Raw genomic sequence first — 22,909 nt, 5'->3', positions numbered from 1 at the left:
CCCAGGTGGCAGTTTTGGTGGGTGAATCTCAGGCAGGAGGGCTGAAAAAGAGCTGCGGCCAATCAGAGGTAAGACACTGCTGGGTTAGAGGGATCCGCTCATTTCGAACATTTATACCTGGCTTTTAAGCAAGGATCGCCCCACAAGAGTTGGATCCTCTGCCTCTATTCTGCTTCCATTAGCACAGAAAGCCTTCTGCCATGCTGATGGAGGGCTCCTTGTACCAGTAGAAGGCATTATCATTAGTGCTGGGGATTCGAACCCAAAGTTTAAAAAATAATTCAAACAAAAAAAGAACGACAACTCAAAAATGAAATAAAGGCCATAAAACCAGGGGTGGTCCAAGCTCTAGCTTCTCCTTTTCCACGCAGCTGGGGTGGTGGGGGAGAGAAACTGTGTGGCATTGTCTTTTCGAAAGATAATCTGACTCAAGATAAAGGAGCTACATGCATTCAATTTTCTCTGTGCAAGAATGCCTCCTGCCCTCTATCTCCCTCCCTCAACTGTCAATCTCTCCCAGAAACCATATTTTAACATGTGATAAGCATTCTTGAGAGATCCCATTGCTGGCCTCTGGAAAGGCATTTTCCTCCTTCAGGTTCATATGTTGGAGACCTGGCTTTTGGCCCTCCACATAGGGTTGCCAACTCTGGGTTTGTAAATTCCAGGAGATTTGGGGTGCAGCCTGGGGAGTGACCTATAATGCCGCCAAGTCCACCCTCCAAAGCAGCCATTTCCTCCAGAGGAAATGATCTGTGACCTTCACATTACATGTAATTCCGGGAGATCTCCAGGCCCCACCGGAAAGTTGGCTACCCTGCATGGCATCCTTACAAAACTGTCCCAGAACAACGTAGCGCCGGTTACTGGGTTTTAATAGTCCTACTGCTTGGGCTGCTCTCCCAAAAACATCTCTGCCCCGCTCTTTTGCCTCCTCAGCATCAAAATGACCAAGAGGAGAAGGAACAACAGATGTGCCAAGAACGGCAGAGGCCATATCCAGCCTATCTGCTGCACCAACTCTGCTCGCTGCGTCCCCAAGGCCATTAAGAAGTTTGTCATCCGAAACACTGTAGAAGTAGCTGTAGTCCGAGATATCTCTGAAGCAAGTGTCTTTGACTCGTATGTGCTGCCCAAGCTCTATGTGAAGCTTCATTATTGTATCAGCTGTGCCATCCATAGCAAGGTAGTGAGGAACCGTTCCTGTGAGGCCCGGAAGGAATGTACCCCATGGCTCAGTGGTAGAGCGTCTGCTTGGCATGCAGAAGGACCCAGGTTCAGCCCCCGACATCTCCAGTTAAAGAAACCAGGCAAGTAGGTGATGTGAAAGACCCCTGCCTGAGACCCTGGAGAGCCGCTGCCGGTCTGAGCAGACAATACTGACTTTGATGGACCAAGGGGCTGATCCAGTATAAGGCAGCTTCATGTGTTCATGTGTTCACCCCGGTTTAGGTCTGCAGGTGCTGCACCGAGACCACCCCCCAAGCCTATGTAAGGAATTTGCCTGAGTGATGTAAATGTTTAACATTGACTCAATAAATTACTTTCCACTGGTAAAAAACAAAACAAAACATCTCTGCCCCAAGGAAACCCCACCACCATGTATTTGGGTGGGGGGGAGTTGAAAAAGGCTTACCATGAAAACCACAGTGGATACTTCATAAATGATGGATTGAGCTGACAATTCTACGACGCTGAGGAGGCCTGAAAAACAGGAAGGGGTGAGCAGAGCCACATGGAATTTGTGTATCTTGAATCTTGCAACGCATTACTGGAGGCAACGGGAAAGGGCTTTTAATCCCACATTTTTCCCAAGGGTGACCTACATGGTCCTTTTCCATTTTATTCTCATACTAATCTTACGAAGATGGGAGTGGACATGTTCATGGAGGAGAGGGCTATCCATGGCTACTAGTAAAAATGGATACTAGTCATGATGTATACCTATTCTCTCCAGGATCAGAGGAGGATGCCTAATATACTAGGTGCTGTGGAATACAGGCAGGATGCTGCTGCTGCAGTTGTCTTGTCTATGGGCTACCTAGAGATACCTGGTTGGCCACTGTGTGAACAGACAGCTGGACTTGATGGGCCTTGGTCTGATCCAGCAGGGTTTTTCTTATGTAGGTGAGGCTGAGAGTGTGTGTGACTTTCAACCAAGGAGATTTTATGGCTGCGTGGGGATTTGCACGTAGTTCTCCCTTTTTGTACTTGTGCTGTAACCACTAGACTACGCCTGCTCCCAAAGAGGTTTTCAAATGATTTTGCTCTTCATGATGCAAGTAAAATTATATAAGGAAATATCTGTTTTTCCATTTTTCCTACATTATAGAAGTTGTGTGTGTGTGGGGGGGGGGTTTCTTGGTATTTTCCCCAGGAAGTTTCCACCCATCACATCATACTCCCCAACCCCCACCCCCAGAAAACTTCATAATCCTCTTCTACCTGCCCTCACTCAATTTGACCTCAAACCCTGAATAGTTTTGAATTCAACTGCCCAAGAGAGGGTATCTATAGCAAACAAGATTTTCATAGAATCATAGAGTTGGAAGGGACCACCAGGGTCATCAAGTCCAACCTCCTGCACAATGCAGGAAATTCACAACTACCTCCCCCCTACTTTGCCTAGGGGAGTGCTTTGCTCTTCCGGCCACTAGTCAAGGCTACCCAATTTGGGCTCCATTGAGACTCTGCCTACTGCCTCGTGTAAAATTATTCTCCAACTTTGATAATATAAAGACCACCATAGTTTCTGCTGCTCGCTGCCCCTCGTGGGGCCATAGTGCGGCCTGACTGCTGCAGTGTAGACATTTGACACCCTTCTAGATTTTCTGTTCTCAACAGGAGAGTGACTATTTTGTTTATTCACTGTACTCCTCTGTCCCAATAATCTTTGGAGCAGCCTGAAACCGGCACCATGTGACCCAATCTAAACCCTCTATTCCCGTTCCCAGTTCACGGCGTTGCCATCCTTCAGGTGGCAGCTGGAGATCTCCCGCTATTACAACAGATATCCAGGTGACAGAGAACCATTCGCCTGGAGAAAATGGCCTCTTTGGAAGGTGGACTCTATGGAATTATATGCCATTGAAGACTCTCCCCTCACCAAACCCCGCCCTCCTCAGGCTCCATCCCCAAAATCTCCAGGTTTTTCTCAACCAGGAGCTGATAACCGTACCTATTAAACATACTACAAACATGCTACAAACCAGGCATACAAAACATGCTACAAACCTTCTCCGTGTTTTCTTTCCTCCCTGTACCCCCTTTTTCATTTTGTACTAAATATCCAGTCTGATTAATTCTTCTGGGGAAGTTGAAATTTTGTCTATTTTGTGATTTTTGAGTTTGTCCTAACAAAAACGTGTTACACAACTGGGTTTGTTTGTTTTTAGTGGTGAGGGGTTTTTCAAAGGACCAACATGGCTTGCAGCAAGTTTTTGACAGTGATATTTTCAGCTCCTAAAATTGTTCCTTAATGAATTGTGTCTATGTCTTGACAGCATCAATGAGAAGTACCTTGATGTGAAGATGGTTGTGACAGTGTCAGTGTGTACAACCAGATGAGAAATACCTGGAGATTTGGGGGTGGAGCCTGACGAAGGCAGGGTTTGAAGAGGGGAGGGACGTCAATGGAGTATATTGACATAGGGTCCGCCTCCCAAAGCAGCCATTTTCTCCAGGTGAACTGATCACTGTCACCTGGAGATCAGTTTTAATAACGGGAGATCGCTAGCCACCACGTGGAGGTTGGCAACCCTACGAGATGACCCAAGTGAACACATGAACACAGGAAGCTGCCTTATACTGAATCAGACCCTTGGTCCATGAAAGTCAGTATTGTCTACTCAGACCAGCAGCGGCTCTCCAGGGTCTCAGGCAGAGGTCTTTCACATCACCTCCTTGCCTGGTCCCTTTAACTGGAGAGGCCGGGGATTGAACCTGGGACCTTCTGCATGCCAAGCAGATGCTCTCCCACTGAGCCACGGCCTTTCCCCCTGGTAGAAAGGGGTGGCCTGGCCTCCTGGCTTAGGGTTGCCAGGTCCCTCTTCACCACCGGCAGGAGGTTTTTGGGGTGCAGCCTGATGAGGGCAGGGTTTGGGGAGGGGAGGGACTTCAATGCCAAAGGGTCCAATTGCCAAAGCGGCCATTTTCTCCAGGAGAACTGATCTCTATCAGCTGGATATCAGTTGTAACAGCAGGAGATCTCCAGCCAGTACCTGGAGTTTGGCAACCCTATCCTAGCTCCTCCCAACTCTTGTGCCCCTCACTGACCTATCAGAAAACTTCCAATTTCAAACGTCCACCATGCAAGGCAGGTCATGAGCATGCTGGGAACCGCTAAGGCCATGAACTCGTCCCATTCCTGGAGGCATTCAATGGACCAGCCTAGATTGAGAAGACAAACAAACATACAGGAATCTGCAGCCTTCTCACCGACCTATCAGAAAGCTTCCAATCTCAAACGTCCACCACTCAATGCAGGTCATGAGCATGCTGGGGACGGCTAAGGCCATGAAGACGTCCCATTCCTGGAGGCATTCGGTGGACCAGCCTAGATTGGAAACAGAAGGAAAAGAGATATGCAGCCCACCCAGGATTTCTGTGGGAAAGCGGCTCTAAAAGGCAGGATTTGACAGCTTGGATAGGGTTGCCAGGTCCCTCTTTGCCACCAGCAGGAGGTTTTGGGGCGGAGCCTGAGGAGGGTGGGGTTTGGGGAGGGGAGGGACTTCAATGCCATAGAGTCCAATTGCCAAAGCGGCCATTTTCCCCAGGGGAACTGATCTCTATCAGCTGGAGATCAGCTGCAATAGCAGAAGATCTCCAGCTAGCACCTGGAGGTTTGGAATTGGAAAGGAAACAGTACTCGACTCTATATGCAAAAAATATCAAATGTGTATTACATTACAGTGAAGGCAACAGTGAAGTGCAAACAAAAACTTATAAACAACCTAAACACAAATAAACATGAAACACGCCGGGAGGATTCCACCCGTCAGAACAGTTGACACAGCAAAGTGTGGCTAAAGAAGCATCACTTGTGAAAAACGTTTTTTAAAAAATTCCGGAAGACGTTTCCCATCACCTGTCTCTTCCAATGAATCAAGACTCCACTTGATCTCTTGAAAAATAAGCATCAAGATACATACAAGTTCTAACGGACTTTAAACAAGATTTTACAACTTCTAGAAGTCATTTGGACTCAATTGAAGAACGTTATATTGTCGAAGGCTTTCACGGTCAGAATTCATTGGTTCTTGTAGGTTATCCGGGCTGTGTAACCGTGGTCTTGGTATTTTCTTTCCTGACTTTCCCCAGCAGCTGTGGCAGGCATCTTCAGAGGAGTAACACTGAAGGACAGCGTCTCTCAGTGTCAAGTGTGTAGGAAGAGTAATATATAGTCAGAAAGGGGTTGGGTTTGAGCTGAATCATTGTCCTGCAATGTCCTGCATTGTCCTGCATTGCAGGACAATGATTCAGCTCAAACCCAACCCCTTTCTGACTATATATTACTCTTCCTACACACTTGACACTGAGAGACACTGTCCTTCAGTGTTACTCCTCTGAAGATGCCTGCCACAGCTGCTGGCGAAACATCAGGGAAGAAAATACCAAGACCACGGTCACACAGCCCGGATAACCTACAAGAACCGAAGAACGTTATGTTTCATGTTTATTTGTGTTTAGGTTGTTTATAAGTTTTTGTTTGCACTTCACTGTTGTCTTCACTGTAATGTAATACACATTTGATATTTTTTGCATACAGAGTCGAGTACTGTTTCCTTTCCAATTCTCTACTGTACAGTACAGGTGAACTTTTGTATTAGTACCTGGAGGTTGGCAAACCTAATCCCAGACACCACAAAGTTTTAAATCTTGGGCCTTTAAATTTGCTGAGGGTGAAGGATGATCTGATGTGACCTTCTTTTGATTGGAATTCTAGATGTCATTACTGGTTTTGGTTGGCTTCGCTTTTGGAACTGCTACTGATCACTCGTTTTGGTCGCGCAGCCTTTACATTACAGATACGTACCCATCATTTTCATGCAACGGATGCGGAAACTATCTTATGACCCCATCTGACCAGCCCAGTGACTCCAGACAAAGGAGTCCTCAAGGGAAGAGCTGGAAGAGCCGAGAGCAGTGGCTAGGGATGCCAGCCTCCAGGTGGGGCCTGGGGAACCCCTTGAATTGCAGCTCATCTCCAGACTACCTGGAGACTACCTGGACTACCAGACTACTCCAGACTCCAAGTTCCCCTGAAGAAAATGGCTGCTTCGGAGGGTGAGCGCCACTGAGGTCCCTGTCCTCCCCAGGCTCCATCCCCAAATCTCCAGGAGTTTCCCAACCTGGATCTAGCAACCTAATCCCCCATCCCCCGCCAGTGACCAGAGGGGACGAGAGGGACCAAGGTGGGCCCAGCCAGGGTTGCCAACCTCCAGGTGGTTACAATAATGAGATACACCTGTGCCGTATTTAACGTCGTTAAAGAAATTAGCGGCACGAGAGGCTCAAAAATATAAACCACACTGGAGTTTCAACAAATAACCATGGTTATTTGTTGAAACTCCAGTGTGGTTTATATTTTTGAGCCTCTTGTGCCACGAACCTCCAGGTGGTGGCTGGAGATCTCCTGCTATTACAACTGATCTCCAAGTGACAGATATCAATTCACTTGGAGAAAATCATCTCTTTAGAAGGTGGGCTCTATGGCTTTATACCCCTTGAAGTCCCTCCCCTCCCCATACCCCCACCCTAGGGTTACCAGGTCCTTCTTCGCCACCGGTGGGGGGTTTCTGGGGCAGAGCCTGAGGAGGGCGGGGTTTAGGGAGGGGAGGGACTTCACTGCCATAGAGTCCAATTGCCCAAGTGGCCATTTTCTTCAGGTGAACTCATCTCTATCAGCTGGAGATCAGTTGAAGTAACAGGAGATCTCCAGCCACTACCTGGAAGTTGGCAACCCTACCCCACCCTCCTCAGGCTCCAACCCCCCCCCAAATCTTCATGTATTTCCCACTCTGGAGCTGGCAACCCTAGGCTCAGCTCTGTAGAGACGTCGGCTGACAATGTTCCAGTAGCAGTGGAGGCCACCCTGCCTGAACCTGCGAGGGAGGCCTTGCCACTGACCCGAGAGAGGCACCAGGCCCCCACTGGGCAGGGTGCAGAGCTGGGCCCAGAGTTGCCCAGTCTCCTTCTCCAAATCTCCAGGCGTTTCCCAGCCTGGACCTGGCAACCCTACCCCCATCCCCTGTCAGTGGTCCTGCGGGACCTGGCAACCCTATTCCAAAAATGGACTCCTTTCCCAGAAGAGAAAGGAAGTGGAAGAAGAAGAGTTGTTTTTTATATGCTGACTTTCTCTACCACTTAACGAAGAATCAAACCAGCTTACAATCACCTTCCCTTCCCCACAACAGACACGAAGTGAGGCTGAGAGAGTGTGACTAGCCCAAGTAGAGTTGCCAACTGCCAGATAATAGCAGGAGATGTCCTGCTAATTCAACTGATCTCCAGCTGATAGAGACCAGTTCACCTGGAGTAAAATGGCCACTTTGGCAATTGAACTCTATGGCATTGAAGTCCCTCCCCTCCCCAAACCCTGCCCTCTTCAGGCTTTGCCCCCAAAATCTCCCGCCGGTTGCAAAGAGGGACCTGGCAACCCTAAGCCCAAGGTCACCCAGCTGGCTTCATGTGGAGGAGTGGGGAAACCAACCTGGTTCACCAGATTAGCCTCCGCCGCTCACGTGGAGGAGTGGGGAATCGAACCCGGTTCTCCAGATCAGACTGCACCACTCCAAACCACAGCTCTTAACCACTACACCACACTGGCTCTCATATAAAACTGAGGTTAAATTATCATGGGCCCGCCGGTCTGGTCCAAATGAAGCAGAAGAAATCCATCGCACCTCCCCAAGTCTCCACATGGAGCTTTTTCCATCGGATGTACAGGAAGAGGATGACAGCCTGCGAATACTGGGCGATGGTGTTAGCCCAGGCAGAGCCCCTGGAACAAATGGGGAGAAGGGAGAAAGAGAGTCACTGGGATAGAAAGACATGATAGATGTTTAACACAGTTTTAACTGTCAGAAGCACAGAGGCAGGAAGCCTTTTCTCCCTCTCAGGGTTGCCAGGTCCCTCTTCTCCACCGGCAGGAGGTTTTTTGGGCGAAGCCAGAGGAGGGCGGGGTTTGGGGGGAGGGACTTCAATGCTATAGAGCCCAATTGCCAAAGTGGCCATTTTCTCCAGGTGAACTGATCTCTATTGGCTGGAGACCTGTTTTAATAGCCAGAGATCTCCAGCTACGACCTGGAGGTTGGCAACCCTACTCTCTCATAAGGCTAGAGTGGGGGGTGGGAGTCACTCAGTGAAGCTGATCAGCTGTCATGTAGCTTTGTGTGGGGAAATACCTGGAGATTTTGGGGGCGGAGCCTGGGGACGGGAGGGTTTGAGACTTCATAGACTTCATTGTACTCTAGGGTTGCCAACCTCCAGGTGGTGGCTGGAGATCTCCTGCTATTACATCTGATCTCCAGGCGATAAAGATCAGTTCACCTGGAAAAAATGGCAGCTTGGGCAATTGGACTCTATGGCACTGAAGTCCCTCCCCTCTCCAGGCTCTGCCCCCAAAATCTCCAGGTCTTTCCCAACCTGGAGGTGGCAACCCTATTCTACTCTATGGTAGAATGCCATAGAGTCCACCCTCTAAAGCAGCCATTTTCTCCAGGGGAACTGATCTCTGTCATCTGGAGAGCTTTTGTAATAGCAGGCGATCTCCAGGCCCGGCCTCAAAGCTGGCAACTCTAGGCTGTCATTCCAATCAGATGAAAGGAAGAGCTCAAACAGTGCAAAACGAACTTATGGAACTCTCTAGCACAAAAAGGAGAGAGAGTCACACACTTTGAATACTTCAAAAAATGATTAGACCCATTTCTTGCGAATGAAAGCAGCTGCTATGAGCCTTGATATTAGCCCTCACATCTGATTAGCTGCTGGCTCTTGAAGAGGACTGTCGCCTTCTCTTCCCTTTATGCCAGTAGCCTTTGGAACATCCGTTTCACATGTCCTTTTTGGGTGAGTTCTTTGATGGCGTTTTGATGCCATTTCCATGTTATAAAACTATTTGCAAAGGACAGCGTGGAATTCTCCTGCAACCAAATTTAATTTCAGCCTTTGAGCTGAAATTCTCTGTTCTGTTTCCCCCCCCCCCCCTAGGACTCCTCTTTTTTCTTTGAGATCCGGGCTTGGCCCGTAATCGGCAATGGAATTAAAAACGCACACAGAGATCTGCAGAGCTCACAAGCATCCCAGGGCGTACCCTTCTGCTAAACTTCTCCCATTGATATCTGAACGAATCAGTGTGACATTGTTCAGGGCCGAATTGGCCATGTGAACAATATCGTTAAAGTAAAGATATCTGAATGAAAAGACTTTGGGATGGACTTGGAGCCCACGTGTGTGTAAAGTGCTGTCAAGTCACAGCTGACTTACAACAACCCCTGGTGGGGTTTTCAAGGCAAGTGGTTGAGCAGAGGTGGTTTGCCATTGCCTTCCTCTGAGGAGTCTTCCTTGCAGGTCTCCCTTCCAAATACTGACCCAGCTTAGATTTCAAGATCTGATGAGATCGGACTATGGACACATGAAGCTGCCTTCTTCTGAATCAGACCCTTGGTCCATCAAAGTCAATATTGTCTACCCAGACCGGCAGTGGCTCTCCAGGGTCTCAGGCAGAGGTCTTTCACATCACCTACTTGCCTAGTCCCTTTAACTGGCGATGTCGGGGATTGAACCTGGGACTTTCTGCATGCCAAGCAGATGCTCTACCACTGAGCCACAGCCCCTCCCCTATACTATACCATTCCACATCCCTCAATCCCACATGCAAGGGAAGAAAAACCACACCGTTGTGTGATGCCCGCCAAGCATCTTGGGGGCTTCCTCACCTGACCCCCATCTCCAGCTCATACAGGAAGACGTAGTTTGCAATCCCATTGACAATGTTGCCGATGGTGCCGCACAACACCTCAGGCCAGATGATCCGCTGCAAGGAAAGATTACTTTGGGGGTTTATTTCAAGCAGTGCAAGGAAGTGGATGTGAATGAAGGTGGAGCCAAGGAAACATTTTGCATGCAGAAGGCTGCACGTTCAATCCCCAATATCTCCAGGGATCTCAGGTGCTGGGAAGAGACTTTCTTCTTCTACCTGAGTCCCAACCAGTCAGAGACCAGGCTGAGCTGGATGGAGCCCCGACAGCTTCACAGGTACGTGCTTAATTAAGGGCCAAACCACACGATCACTAAACGTGGCCACCACCCTTCCATCTTATTTATTTTTCATTGGATTTTCCCAAATGTAACATAAAGCGTACTCCCAGAAACAGAAAGAAACAAAGAGGCATTATAATGGCTGGCAAAATGTACAAGGAAACATATTCTCTCATATCTTGTTATTTCAAAACATTGTAAACTGTAACCAATGCTCATGGGCAGTGCAATCCTAAGTGGGGAGTAGTTGGTGCAGCCCCGGTGCAGCCCCGCCACCTGCTAAGCGGTTTGCTTCGCCAGTCACCACGGCCAGCAAACCAAACAGGAAAATACCATTGAAACAAAATGTTAAAGTCATTCTCTTTTAAACTCATAGGGATAAGTTTAGGTAGTGCACAATTCCAAATACATCTCCCACTCCTCTAAACTGGTAAGTATCCTATTCCATTTTCTAATATAACTGAACGAAGCCCATCCTAGATTTAGTTAACATGGAATAAAAATTTAATAACTAAACCCCAAGCAGCTGATCATAATCAGATGTATTTCTTAAAATAGTTTTATCGTACTTTTTGATTTTTAAAAAATTGCCATGACAGTGATTGACCCATACTTAAAAAGTAAAGGTAAAGGCAAGCACCGGGTCATTACTGACCCTTGGGGTGACGTTTACTAGGCACACTTTGTTTACGGGGTGATTTGCCAGTGCCTTCCCCAGTCATCTTCCCTTTACCCCCAGCAAGCTGGGTACTCATTTTACCGACCTCGGAAGGATGGAAGGCTGAGTCAACCTTGAGCCGGCTACCTGAAACCAACTTCTGTCGGGATCGAACTCAGGTCATGAGCAGAGCTTGGACGGCAGTACTGCAGCTTACCACTCTGCGCCCATACTTAGAACGATATTAAAAGCTAAATCAATTAACTTGCCAATTTATTCAGTTAAAAAACAACAACAGTGGTCAGGATTAATGTCAAACCACAACAGCAGTGACATAAAAAAGGAAGGAAAGTGCAAAACTTAACCATGGGTCAGTCCACAAAGGGCTTTTATGCATGGTTGTTTCACTCGCCGTCACCCCTCCAACGACTTTGGGTCTTTGTGTTGATTATGCACCCCGTTTTCGACCGTCAGAGGTCGCCTTGCTCCCCCCCTGCGTTTTGCCCACGTTTTCAGGGACCAGTTTTATCTCAAATTTGAAAACACGGTCAAAACGCGGGGAAACACAGGGGGAGAGCGAGTTGACCTCCGACGGTCGGAAACGGCATGCACAATCAACACAAAGACCCAAAGTCATTGGAGGGGTGACGGCGAGGGAAACAGCCGTGCATAAAAGACAAAAGGCATTCAAGAGGGCTTGTAGATAAGTCACCACAGCTTGTTGGTAGGAGAGCAAAGACTGGGATGGGTGGATTTCTCAAGGATAGACCTTGGCTATCGTGTGGAAACATTGCTCTCAGCCTCTCCCCACCCTGCTCTTACTGTCACTTGCTGAAGGGGTGGGGGAATAGCCTGTAACATGCCCCACTTCTAGGGTTGCCAACCTCCAAGTAATAGCAGAAGATCTTGGGGCAGAGCCTGGGAAGGGGAGGGACTTCATAGACTTCATTCTACTCTAGGGTTGCCAACCTCCAGGGGGTGGCTGCAGATCTCCTGCTATGACGACTGATCTCCAGCCGACAGAGATCAGTTCCCCTGGAGAAAATGGCCGCTTTAGCAATTGGATTCCATGGCATTGAAGTCCCCAAACCCTGCCCTCCTCAGGCTCTGCCCCAAAAACCTCCTGCTGGTGATGAAGCAGGACCTGGCAACCCGTCCCACTTCCCTGCCCAGTGAGAGGCTCCCAGGTCAGCCCTTATCTTGGTCGGCTTCCTCTGGAGGAGAGATCTTGAGCCGTTTATGGCATTTTGGTGACATTTGCTTGATTTGCCAATATGCCAGTAGTGCAGAGGTGGAGGCAAAGAGGCACAGGCAGCAGATCCGCTATCCCACACCTGATCCCCAGCAAGAGATCCTGCACCCGCAGGGTGCTTCAGCTAGCTCACCACTTTGTCTGTCTGCTCCTCTCCCTGTCCCTTCCAGAATCTAAACTTGCCTTCTTTCTGCACAACCATGCATCTGCTTTCCATAGGGTTGCCAGGTCCCCACTGGACACCAGCAGGGGGTAGGGGTGGGAGCATTCTTGCCAGGGGAGTTTTCAGGACCCCCCCTCCCAAAAAAAAAGTTGGCCTCCCTCACATGGAAGAAATGAGAGGAAGAGGCACCTTACCTGGTTTTGCAAGTACCTCGTCTCTAACTGGTAAATAAAGGTGGCCTGCAGAAAGAGAAGATATCAGCGCAGCCTCAGATGGGCAAGAAGCAGGAGGCGATGAGGATCCCCCCCTCACCCTCCTCCTGCTGAAAGAAACTGCCTCCTTGCCCCACGGTTGTATAAACGGATCGATTTTGTGCTTTTAGCAGTTGCGAGAAACAAACCGCCCCAAAAGCACATTGTCCCACGAGAACTATAACCCAAAAGATTACAAAGGGAGCTTTAACTTTCAAAAGCTCATATCATGGTGTAGTGGAAACTGCGGAAGACCATTGTATTACGAGGAGGTAGATGGTGATCAATGCAGCCCTTCCCCATGTGAGAGCAATCTCAGGTCATTAGGGAATTAACTTTCACACAGCACTGTAAATGATGAGCACCTGGTGATGGGGAAAAAGGTTCATTTTCACTCTCTGTTAAAAGAAGGGGAGGTCTTCAGATAAGGAGCCAGCCAGCCAGCCAGCCGGAGAACGTCTGGAAGAAGCGGCTTGCTTGCCTCCCAGGAGACAACTCCTCATCCTTATTTCAGACCCGGCCTGGATAAAATGTTATTTTTGTTAAAAGATTACTTAGCTTGGGTAAAAGGGTGTATTTTTTTGTTTAATAAAACTGCGTACTTTGTTTTCCCCAACACTTGCCTGTTGGAATCATTTCTTTACCAAACCATGGGTAATACACCTGGAAATCATCTTGTTCTTTAAAGTGCTACTGGACTTGACTCTTGCTATCTCTCTCCCTATACAAAGCCCAGAGGGCTCTACGATCAGCAAATAATAATCTGCTGGAGATCCCTGTCCCCCAAAAGCGTCTGGCTGTTCTTGACCAGGGCCAGGGCCTTCTTGGCCGTGGCCCCAGCCTGGTGGAATTCTCGGTCGAGTGAGACGTGGGCCCTGTGGGACTTAGCTGAGTTCTGCAGAGCATGTAAGACAGAGATGTTCCAACAGGCCGATGGTTGAGGACAGCGACGGTATCAATGGAATTCTGGCCTCCCCTCCCTTCTCTTTTCCTTCCCCCCTCTCTCTTCTCCCTTTCCCTTCCCCGTCCCTCCTCCCTTTTTCCTGTTGGGCATTAAGTAACGAGCTTTGTTACATGTCAGTCAAGGGTTAATATTGAATGTATAGATCAGTGGTTCCCAACCTTTTTTTGACCAGGGACCACTAGGACATTTTTGTTCGGTGCAGGGACCCCAAGGTTCAAAATAAAAATTCCGAGAATTTGAAAATAAACTTTAATCATAAGTGTTAGTTAAACATTAAACTTAGAATAATATTTGAATATATATTTTTATAATAGAAAACTTTTAATTGAAAATATTAATTTATTATGGGTTTATAACTTTGTTTCGCGGACCTTAATTTAGTTCTCACGGACCCCTGGTTGGGAACCAGTGGTATAGATGCTGACCAGTTCAAGGAAATGATTTAATGTGTTACCGTAATTGGCCAAATGGTCAGCAGAGCAACCATTGCCATCCGGCCTGTTAGTCACGTACATAAGCAATCTGCATGTTTACTGCTTTCCTTTGTTTGGAAGAGAAAGCAGTATTGAGTCTGAGTTTTTGATACCAACCTGAAAGGATGGAGAGGCAATCTTGTCTTCCAAGAATGCCTACTCGTGTGTAAGCTTAGTACCTGCCAGAAGCATCTGGCAAGGTTAGGAAACTTAGCCATGTAGAAAGGATAATTTGTTTTACTCCCAGTGAACCTTACCCTTGAGTTAATTTAGTAAAGATTGGTTTTTTACTAAGACAAACGACTTCGTCTCTTTTGTGCATGTGCGTGACTCATCTTTACTTTCAATAAGCCATAACCAATGATCCTATCCCTCTGAAATCGCTAGCAGATGAATAAGTCACATTTCCACCCTTGCCCAACAATTTTTCCTAAATTTGTATTCGGTCCATTGTCCCGTGTCCCCCCAACCCGAGATATGGAATATTGATAGGCTGTTACGGCAATCCATATTTGCCATAAGAAAATCTCTCCCTACAGGGATATATTGGGCGCCAAAGTTAGAACTAGAGAAATTACAGCATATCAGAATGTATTAATGTTTTAATTTTTGTAATTCAATGTTTATGTATGTTTAGTCATGTTGGTAGCTCCCTGAGCCCGTCCTGGTCGGAGGAGGGTGGGGTACAAATAAAAATTTATCTCATCATCATCAAAAGGAGATGTGAACTAAAGATATCAACCAATGCGGGGAATAATGAACGCAGTTGGAACAATCCATTTTTAAAAGAGACAAGGACTTCACATGCAGGATTAATATTTTTTAAATGAACAGCCATGTTACAAAATGAGCCCATTGTGATATATGCTCCAAATGTCCCACTTTACCAGGGACATCCACACTTTCTAGTCCCTGTCTCTAATAAATCACTGTCCCCAATGTTGTCCTGATTTTTGCCTCTTTTATTGGTGTGAATCGCTAGCATTGTCCTCCTCCAGGGTCCAGTTCCTTCCCTGGGGCCTCTAGAAGATGAACCTCCAAGTGGGCCTGGGTAGGGTGGGGGCATCCAGCGCGCACACAAATCAGTGTGTACATACCAAGGCACTATGCACACAGCCGGCTGTTTCACCAGCGGACAAGATTAATTTCATAAGCGGATTGTAGAACAACTCTCTCGGCTTTTGAAACTACACAAAGCAGACAACTTCAAAAGATATGAATAAAACAGGTGTGTAGCTTCATGTGTCACGGAAGCACAAGGGGTTCAGATTGTAATCCTTGATGGGAGGATTGGGGCATTCACATCTGCAAAGGGGTGGGGGTGGGGGGTGTCATGGACATGGTAATGATTATTAAGAGCTTTGCCTGTTGGATTTCTGCCTGCAATATGGCTGCCAAATGGAATAGGAATCCTGTTGGAAGCCAATAAGGAGCAACTCAGCAACTGGACAACAGTCTGTTGAGAAAAAAATAGTTTGATACTTACAGGAAGTGCTGGAATGAAGATCATAACGTAAACCTGAGTGAGTCTGTAGAGGGAGAGAGGGAGAGAGCAAAGAAATTAAAACCAACCAACAATTTAGCCTGCGGCTAAAATGATCCCCCAAATCCAGTTACCAGCTCTGAAAGGCATTTCTTTATAGCAGCCTCAAAGCAATTATTTTCCAAAAGCTTGTTTTCTGACTCTTGTTGAGGTGTGCATTTTCAGAGGTAGTCACATGAGAAAGCAGGTTTCAGGTAGGTAGAATAGAAATAGCTATAGTAACAATCGCATAATCCTTTGTACCAAGTAAGAAATCATGGAAAAGGGCATCCTACTCATATCTGTTTCTGCTTGGGATGGATATTCAGAATCTTCCCCCTTGTCTCTTTAAATGTAGCAGGTATCGTATAATTCCTGCCACCAAATGTATGTTCTACCTTGGGTCCTCCTAGACCACTGGTTCCCAACCGGGGGTCCGTGAGAACTAAATTAAGGTCCGCAAAACAAAGTTATAAACCCATAATAAATTAATATTTTCAATTAAAAGTTCTCTATTATAAAAATATATTCAAATATTATTCTAAGTTTAATGTTTAACTAACGGTTACGATTAAAGTTTATTTTCAAATTCTCTGCATTTTTATTTTGAACTTTGGGGTCCCTGCACCGAACAAAAAAGTCCTAGTGGTCCCTGGTCAAAAAAGGTTGGGAACCAGTGTCCTAGACAGAAACAGTTGGCTAGAGTGACCTTTTCAAAGGCAACAGCCTCCAGGGGTGTGGTTCTTAGTGGCACTCCTGATAACAAATAGCAACTTGTGCTAAAAGTATTCTTATAATGATGGATGCACCACGCAGCCCTCTTCTTTGTGTTTTTCTTTGTTGCAGCGGTAAGCCTTTCCAATATGCCTGTTTTCGCCACTGGTGCGACCAGCTTATTGGTTCCTTTTATGCCATTTGACGTCGTTTTAATGCAATCGATTCATTAGATGCCATGCATACAAGCTATGCAAAAAGGACGGTGCAAACGGAATGGGAGAATTTTGGCTCAGGTTTCCAATATAAAGGGACAGAACATAATCACGGTGAACGCAGGCCGCCGTGGCGCTCAACGGTGGCTACGTATAACAATTGCCTCTCATCCATCTTTCTGTGCTCTCTTCCTCGATGCAAACAGCTGTGGGATATCTGCCACACTGAAACAAATACGGTGGAAGGTTCTGGACGGAGGGTCACCAAACTCCAGGGGGCTTGGAGTTATTCTGGAATTATAACTGACCTCCAGCTGACGGAGATCTGTTCCCAGCTCCAGCTTGAGAAATTCTCCAGGGATTTCACAAGCTGGAGCTGGCAACCCTAGAAAGGACAGAAATGGTTGTCTGGAGTGCCCCTTTCAAAGAGTTTACATTTTGTTTCCGAATCAGTCTCTTTCAAACACCTCAAAGAAAATGGGGGCCGTCTGCCATCGAATCTTTTTTTTTTTTTAAATATTTTTATTAGTTTTCAGTATTAAGTGAGGATACAGGAAAAAAGAAAAGGGAGAGGGGAAACCCTTGGTTAAACAATATTTAACATTAAAAAAGAAAAAATGCATAGTTCTACCCCCTTATAAAGTTCATTGTTACAGTCATTTATTAACATAATAGAGTAGATCATAAACTTAACTTTCTTATGACTCATAAGAATTTGCTGTTATTTTTTGGTTTTAATATATTCATAAAAGGAATTCCATTTGTCTTTATTTGCTCCTAGAGTGCCTTTTTGTAATATTTCTGTTAGGTGTGCCATTGTTATATATTCGTAGGCTTTATCAATCCAAGTTTCGATTTGTGATATTTTATCTGTTTTCCACAGTGATGCTAACACTATTCTTGCTGCTGTGATTAAATATTTTAGTATGATCTGTTGATCTTTACCGCTTTCGTCTGGTGTTTTACTCAGGAGGAATAGTTTAGGATCATATTTTATAGGTTGACCGATGATAGCTTCTATGTTCTCATGTATTTTCTTCCAAAATTTTTGGACTGATGTACATGTCCACCAACAGTGATAAAAGGTGCCTCTAGCTTTACGACACTTCCAACACAAACCAGATGTCGAACTGTTCATATTCTGGATATCGCTCGGTGTGATGTACCACCTAGGTAACATTTCCAACCAATTCTCCTGAATCCCTTGTCTGCCATCGAATCTTCTTGCAAAAACAAACATTGAATGACTATCACTTCAGCATGTGCCTATCGAGCAGCCCAGTCCGACAAGACACCCACTGGCAACAAACCCCATGCTCCTACCGTCACCCACATTCCCTCTCACCTGGAGACTTCTGGGTCCTGTCGGATGAGCAAGAGGAACTGTTCTGTGTTGATGAAAATGGCCCAGCAGGGAAAGCAGCAAAGTAGAAGGATGAGGACGCCCCGTTGCAGGATGGTCCCCACGCGCTTCATGTTCTTCCCTCCATAGGTCTGGGAAAAGAAGCCATATCAAGCATGAAGACAACTTGAGCTTAGTATTACTACAAGGGATGCACAAAGCAGCCCTTTCCCATTTCGTCAGAAGAAGAAGAAGAGTTGGTTTTTATACCCCACTTTTCTCAACCTGAAGGAGTCTTAAAGCGGCTTACAATCGCCTTCCCTTCCTCTCTCTGCACACATGGTATATGAGAGACATATACAAACCTGTATTACAACTAGAACCAATTTGACCAGATGTTTGAGTAATTGGTAATAGATTTACAATCTATACACATGCCTGGTTTGATTTGAACTGTTTGTTTATGTCTTTATTTATTTCTGTAAATGTGTGCAGGCTTAACATGGTTTTTATTAACCACTGATGAAGGCCCAATAGGCCGAAACGCGTTTGGTATGTGGTTACAGATATCAACCCTAGGAAATGCCACTGTGCTATTTTAATTATTTTTAAATATTTTTAACCTTTACATAGCGCTTCAAAGAAATTATATTTTCAGTCTTCTGTTTTCAGGTTGGGTTTTATTCCCCTCTTTTTTCTTCGCCTTTCCATTCTGCCTGTTTAAATCGCTGGTGTGCTCAGTTTTTTGCCTTCTTTTATGCCATTCGACACTATTTGAATGTGATTTATTCATGACACACCATCTTTACTCAACTAGGCAAAGATGGCAAGGAAAGCTGCATCAATTGAACGGGTTTGGGAATTTGGTGTGGGGAAACCAAACAAAGCACAAAAATAAAGGCTTGTGGGGTTCTGTTTGTGCAAGGGAGAAACAAGACTGAAACCGGAGATCGATTTTCAGGTCGCATGGGCGATGCTGCAAAACTCCGTCACATCCTGAATGATTCACTACGTGGAGAGCACATAGGAGGTATGGCAACTGGCATGTTCAGAACAAAAGGAAACTTTCTGCCATACCCGCTTGAGGACACTTTTACTTAGGCCATTTAGCAGGGCTGTTTCCCCGTGGCCTCCCCCGCTGACTGCATCCAGAAAACACAGGCCAAACATGAGCAAATGTGTGGGGACAGCAAGGCGACGTCTGACGGTTGGGAAAGGCATGCATAATCAAAATGAAGATTTTGGAGCAATTGGCGGGGTGCCCGCGAGGGAAACAGCCCTGCATAAATGGCCTATTTTTTTGAGACTCTCCATTTTATTTTATTTGTTTAAAGCAAGGTTCCAGCCACAAGGCTCAAAGATATGCTTCAAAGTGTGTGTCTATGCATTGGAGTGAACGAGGTTTCCAGTGTTTTGTGGACAGAGCATGAGTGGCGGCATAACTCTTTGCCCCTCCTAGGATCAGAATAAATTATATAAAATAAGAAACGTCATGCACATTTCAAATCACTGTGGACTGGAATCAAGAGCAGTCCCAGTTACTCACCTGTGATATTAATGTATCGCAAGCTGAAGACAAACCGAATCCGACAGAGATACCTGTTACATTTATCACCTAGAAAGTATCAGAAAGAGCGAAAGAGGAAATAATTAAACCCACACATGAAGCTGCCTTATACTGAATCAGACCCTTGGTCCATCAAAGTCAATATTGTCTACTCCAACCGACAGCGGCTCTCCAGAGTCTCAGGCAGAGGTCTTTCACATCACCTACTTGCCTAGTCCCTTTAACTGGAGATGCTGGGGATTGAACCTGGGACCTTCTGCATGCCAAGGAGATGCTCTACCACTGAGCCACGGCCCCTCTCCATGGCTCTCCAGGGTCTCAGGCAGAGGTCTTTCACACCACTTACTTGCCTAGTGCCTTTAACTGGAGATGCCGGGGATTGAACCTGGGACCTTCTGCATGCCAAGGAGATGCTCTACCACTGAGCCATGGCCCCTTTCCATGGCTCTCCAGGGTCTCAGGCAGAGGTCTTTCACACCACCTACTTGCCTAGTGTCTAACTGGAGATGCCGGGGATTGAAGCTGGGACCTTCCGCATGCCAAGCAGATGCTCTGCCACTGAGCCACAGCCCCTCCCCAACTATTATGGAATTATTGTGAAGGGGGAATGGGTCGATCTGCTGGAAAGAATGGCCTGTTCTTTTGGCTGAAGGATTTCTGCCTGTCTTAAGACACGTTCAGAGTTCAGACAAAGATTTCAAGCAGTTGAAATTTCTTTGAGAAGAATAGCCTTGCCGTTTCAGACCAGTAGCCCATGTAGTTCAGTGTCCTTTTTCTCACAGTGGCCAGCCAGATGCCCCGGAGGGCCCACAAGCAAGAGGCCAGAGGCTGAGAAGTCCTCCTGTTCTTGTCTCCCAACAACTGGCATTCAGAGGAAGCCTGCCTTTGTGAATTGACAGCCTTCTTGCACGCTGGCATGCCCCAGCAGAATGACTTCCCTATTCTCTTTTAAGGTCGCTCTTGTCATATTTTATCTCATGTCTTCTTCAGGCCCTTTCCTTCACCTAAGGTTGTCAGGTCCAGTTTTGGAAACTCCTGGAGATTTGGGGGTGTTGCATGGGGAAGGCAGAGTTTGTGGGGAGAGGGAGCCCGGTGAAGACATCCACTAGGGTTGCCAACCTCCAGGTGGTAGCTGGAGATAGAATAGGGTTGCCAGGTCCCTCTTCTCAACCGGCGGGAGATTTTGGGGCGGAGCCTGAAGAGGGCGGGGTTTGGGGAGGGGAGGGACTTCAATGCCATAGAGTTCAATTGCCAAAGCGGCCATTTTTCTCCAGGTGATCTGATCTCTATCGGCTGGAGATCAGTTGAATTAGCAGGAGATCTCCGGCTACTACCTGGCAGTTGAGGAGGAAAAAAGACACCTCTGTACAAATATCCAGGGGATAAGAAAATCAGTACAGGAACAAATATTATTAGAAATCAACAAATTCTTATTGTGACTACACACATATATATTACAAAAATAGTCACGTTGACCATCAACATACAAAACGCAACATACATCAGACACAAAAGGTGAGTAATAAATAGGGTGAGTATCCTCTCGATGAACTTTTGTCCATTGACATCCTTTCATCCATACAAACCTGCTCCTGTGGAAAAAGAAACATAGAAAGATTATTGACTGAAGTGTACTCACCCTATTTATTACTCACCTTTTGTGTCTGATGTATGTTGCGTTTTGTATGTTGATGGTCAACGTGACTATTTTTGTAATATATATGTGTGTAGTCACAATAAGAATTTGTTGATTTCTAATAATATTCGCTCCTGTACTGATTTTCTTACTACCTGGCAGTTGGCAACTCTAAGATAGAATCATAAAGTTGGAAGGGATCCCCAGGGTCATCTAGTCCAACCCCCAGCTCAGAACGCTAAAATCTCCCACTATGACATCTGATCTCCAGGCGACAGAGATCAGTTCACCTGGAGAAAATGGCTGCTTTGGAAAGTCGATTATATGGCCCGATACCCCATTGAAGAGCCTCCCCTCCCTAAACCCCACCCTCCTCAGGCTCTGCCCCCAAAATCTCCAGGTATTTCCCAACCTGGACCTGGCAACACTAACATACACCCTTTGAGGCTGCCATTTCCTCCAGGGAAATTGTTCTGTGCAGTCTACCCTGGAGGGGTGTGGTAATTTCAGGAGAACCCGGGCTCCACCTGGAGGTTGGCAACTCTACCCGCACGCGACCTCCAAAGAGAGTGAAGAGGCCTTGCGTGGGACGTTCAAAAACAAAACGCAACGAAAACCCGTACTCACTGCAACGGCAAGCGTGACAGACGCCAACTCCACCTTGCCGAGATGGCCACAGAAAATCGAGCTGACAACGTGGATCATAAACACCAACAACTGGATGATCGTCTGCGGGAAGAACAGACGGAACATCTGAAGGGCATTTCTCTCTCTCTCTCTCTCTCTTTTTTAAATTATTTTTATTATTTTCTACAATTCAACAAAAATAAACATATCTCAACAATATATTCAGTTGTAACTACTTGTAACAGAAAAAAGCTCATTGCTATTACTGAGAATATGTTATCTATAGTATTCAATGCTATCTGCTATATATGACTTCCCCGCATCTTCTTCAGTCACTAATTCTACTGGTTAACACTTTTGCATTTCAAATTGATTTCTAATCCTTATTTTCTCTCATACAGACTTGCTTTAAGCTATCTATACTACTTCTATAAGCAATTTCAAGTCCTACATAGTTATAATGTTATCATCATTGTCTCTATATAACGTTCTATTATTCTATAATGAAGGGATTAGATCAATACATAAAACAAATTTGTCCATTTAAAAATTCATCAAAGTAAATCCACCGTGCCTCCCTTACACCCCAAAAATAAGCATCATCTTAGCCATTATCTTGTTTTGGGAGGGGATCTGCCAGTCCTTCTTTATTTCCCAATCTCCAACCCCCATTTTTCAGTATAGTAGCTGCAATTCTGGCCTCTGAAAATGTAAAAGAAGATCCCAGTAATTGTATCCATTGGCTTCTTGTTAAAATTTCCAGCAGCTTCTTGGTAAGATCCTGAAGGGCATTTCTCAAACCCTCCAAACCAGCCTCTCAAATTGTGCTGGGAAGACTCACTGCCGATCTCATTGCTGGAGCCATGTAGTTCAAGGCTGCATCCAGACATTGCTAGATGCAAGTGACGTCATCCCTAGCATGTCTGCGTCCTGCGTCCTGTCCGCTTCCTCCCTCTAGGTTGGAAAATTCCTGGAGATTTGGGGGCTGAGCATGGGGAGAGTGGCGTTTGGGGAGGGGTATAAAGCCATACAGCCCCACCCTCCAAAGCTGCCATTTTCTCCAGGGGAACTGATCTCTGTAGTCTGGAGATCAGTTGTACTTCCAGAAGATCTCCAGGCCCCACCTGGAGGTTGGCAATGCTAAGTGTTGTCTATGTGGCCAGGTGGGTTATGGAGAGATATGTTTATGTGCTACTCAACAAAATATAGTTTGTGAATACAGATGTCCTAACAAAACACAAAACCATCTCCAAACCCTAGTTTCA

The 22,909-nt window shown here is 46.2% G+C and overlaps 2 protein-coding genes across 2 annotated transcripts in view; one reads left to right on the top strand and one right to left on the bottom strand.

Moving 5' to 3' along the window:
- Window positions 1-22,909, bottom strand: part of LOC130491514 (multidrug and toxin extrusion protein 1-like) — a 34,556-nt gene that overhangs the window by 10,640 nt on the left and 1,007 nt on the right. Inside the window, exons 2-10 of the mRNA XM_056865265.1 lie at window positions 21,645-21,746; window positions 19,361-19,429; window positions 17,818-17,966; window positions 15,508-15,550; window positions 12,528-12,572; window positions 9,939-10,036; window positions 7,905-8,002; window positions 4,442-4,555; window positions 1,637-1,704 (exon numbers count right to left, since the gene is read on the bottom strand). Coding sequence (XP_056721243.1) covers window positions 1,637-1,704; window positions 4,442-4,555; window positions 7,905-8,002; window positions 9,939-10,036; window positions 12,528-12,572; window positions 15,508-15,550; window positions 17,818-17,966; window positions 19,361-19,429; window positions 21,645-21,746 — 786 coding nt within the window. The remainder of the gene's footprint in view (window positions 1-1,636; window positions 1,705-4,441; window positions 4,556-7,904; window positions 8,003-9,938; window positions 10,037-12,527; window positions 12,573-15,507; window positions 15,551-17,817; window positions 17,967-19,360; window positions 19,430-21,644; window positions 21,747-22,909) is intronic.
- LOC130491517 (40S ribosomal protein S26-like) lies at window positions 947-1,571 on the top strand. Its single transcript, XM_056865268.1, has 2 exons — window positions 947-1,230; window positions 1,438-1,571. The coding sequence occupies exons 1-2, from the start codon at window positions 947-949 to the stop codon at window positions 1,493-1,495; spliced, it is 342 nt and encodes a 113-aa protein (XP_056721246.1). The 3' UTR covers window positions 1,496-1,571.

Source organism: Euleptes europaea, chromosome 19 (assembly GCF_029931775.1).
Source record: "Euleptes europaea isolate rEulEur1 chromosome 19, rEulEur1.hap1, whole genome shotgun sequence".
NCBI classification, from domain to species: Eukaryota; Metazoa; Chordata; class Lepidosauria; order Squamata; family Sphaerodactylidae; genus Euleptes; species Euleptes europaea.
The sequence above is the reverse complement of the archived record's forward strand: the minus strand, read 5'-3'. Positions and strand labels throughout refer to the sequence as shown.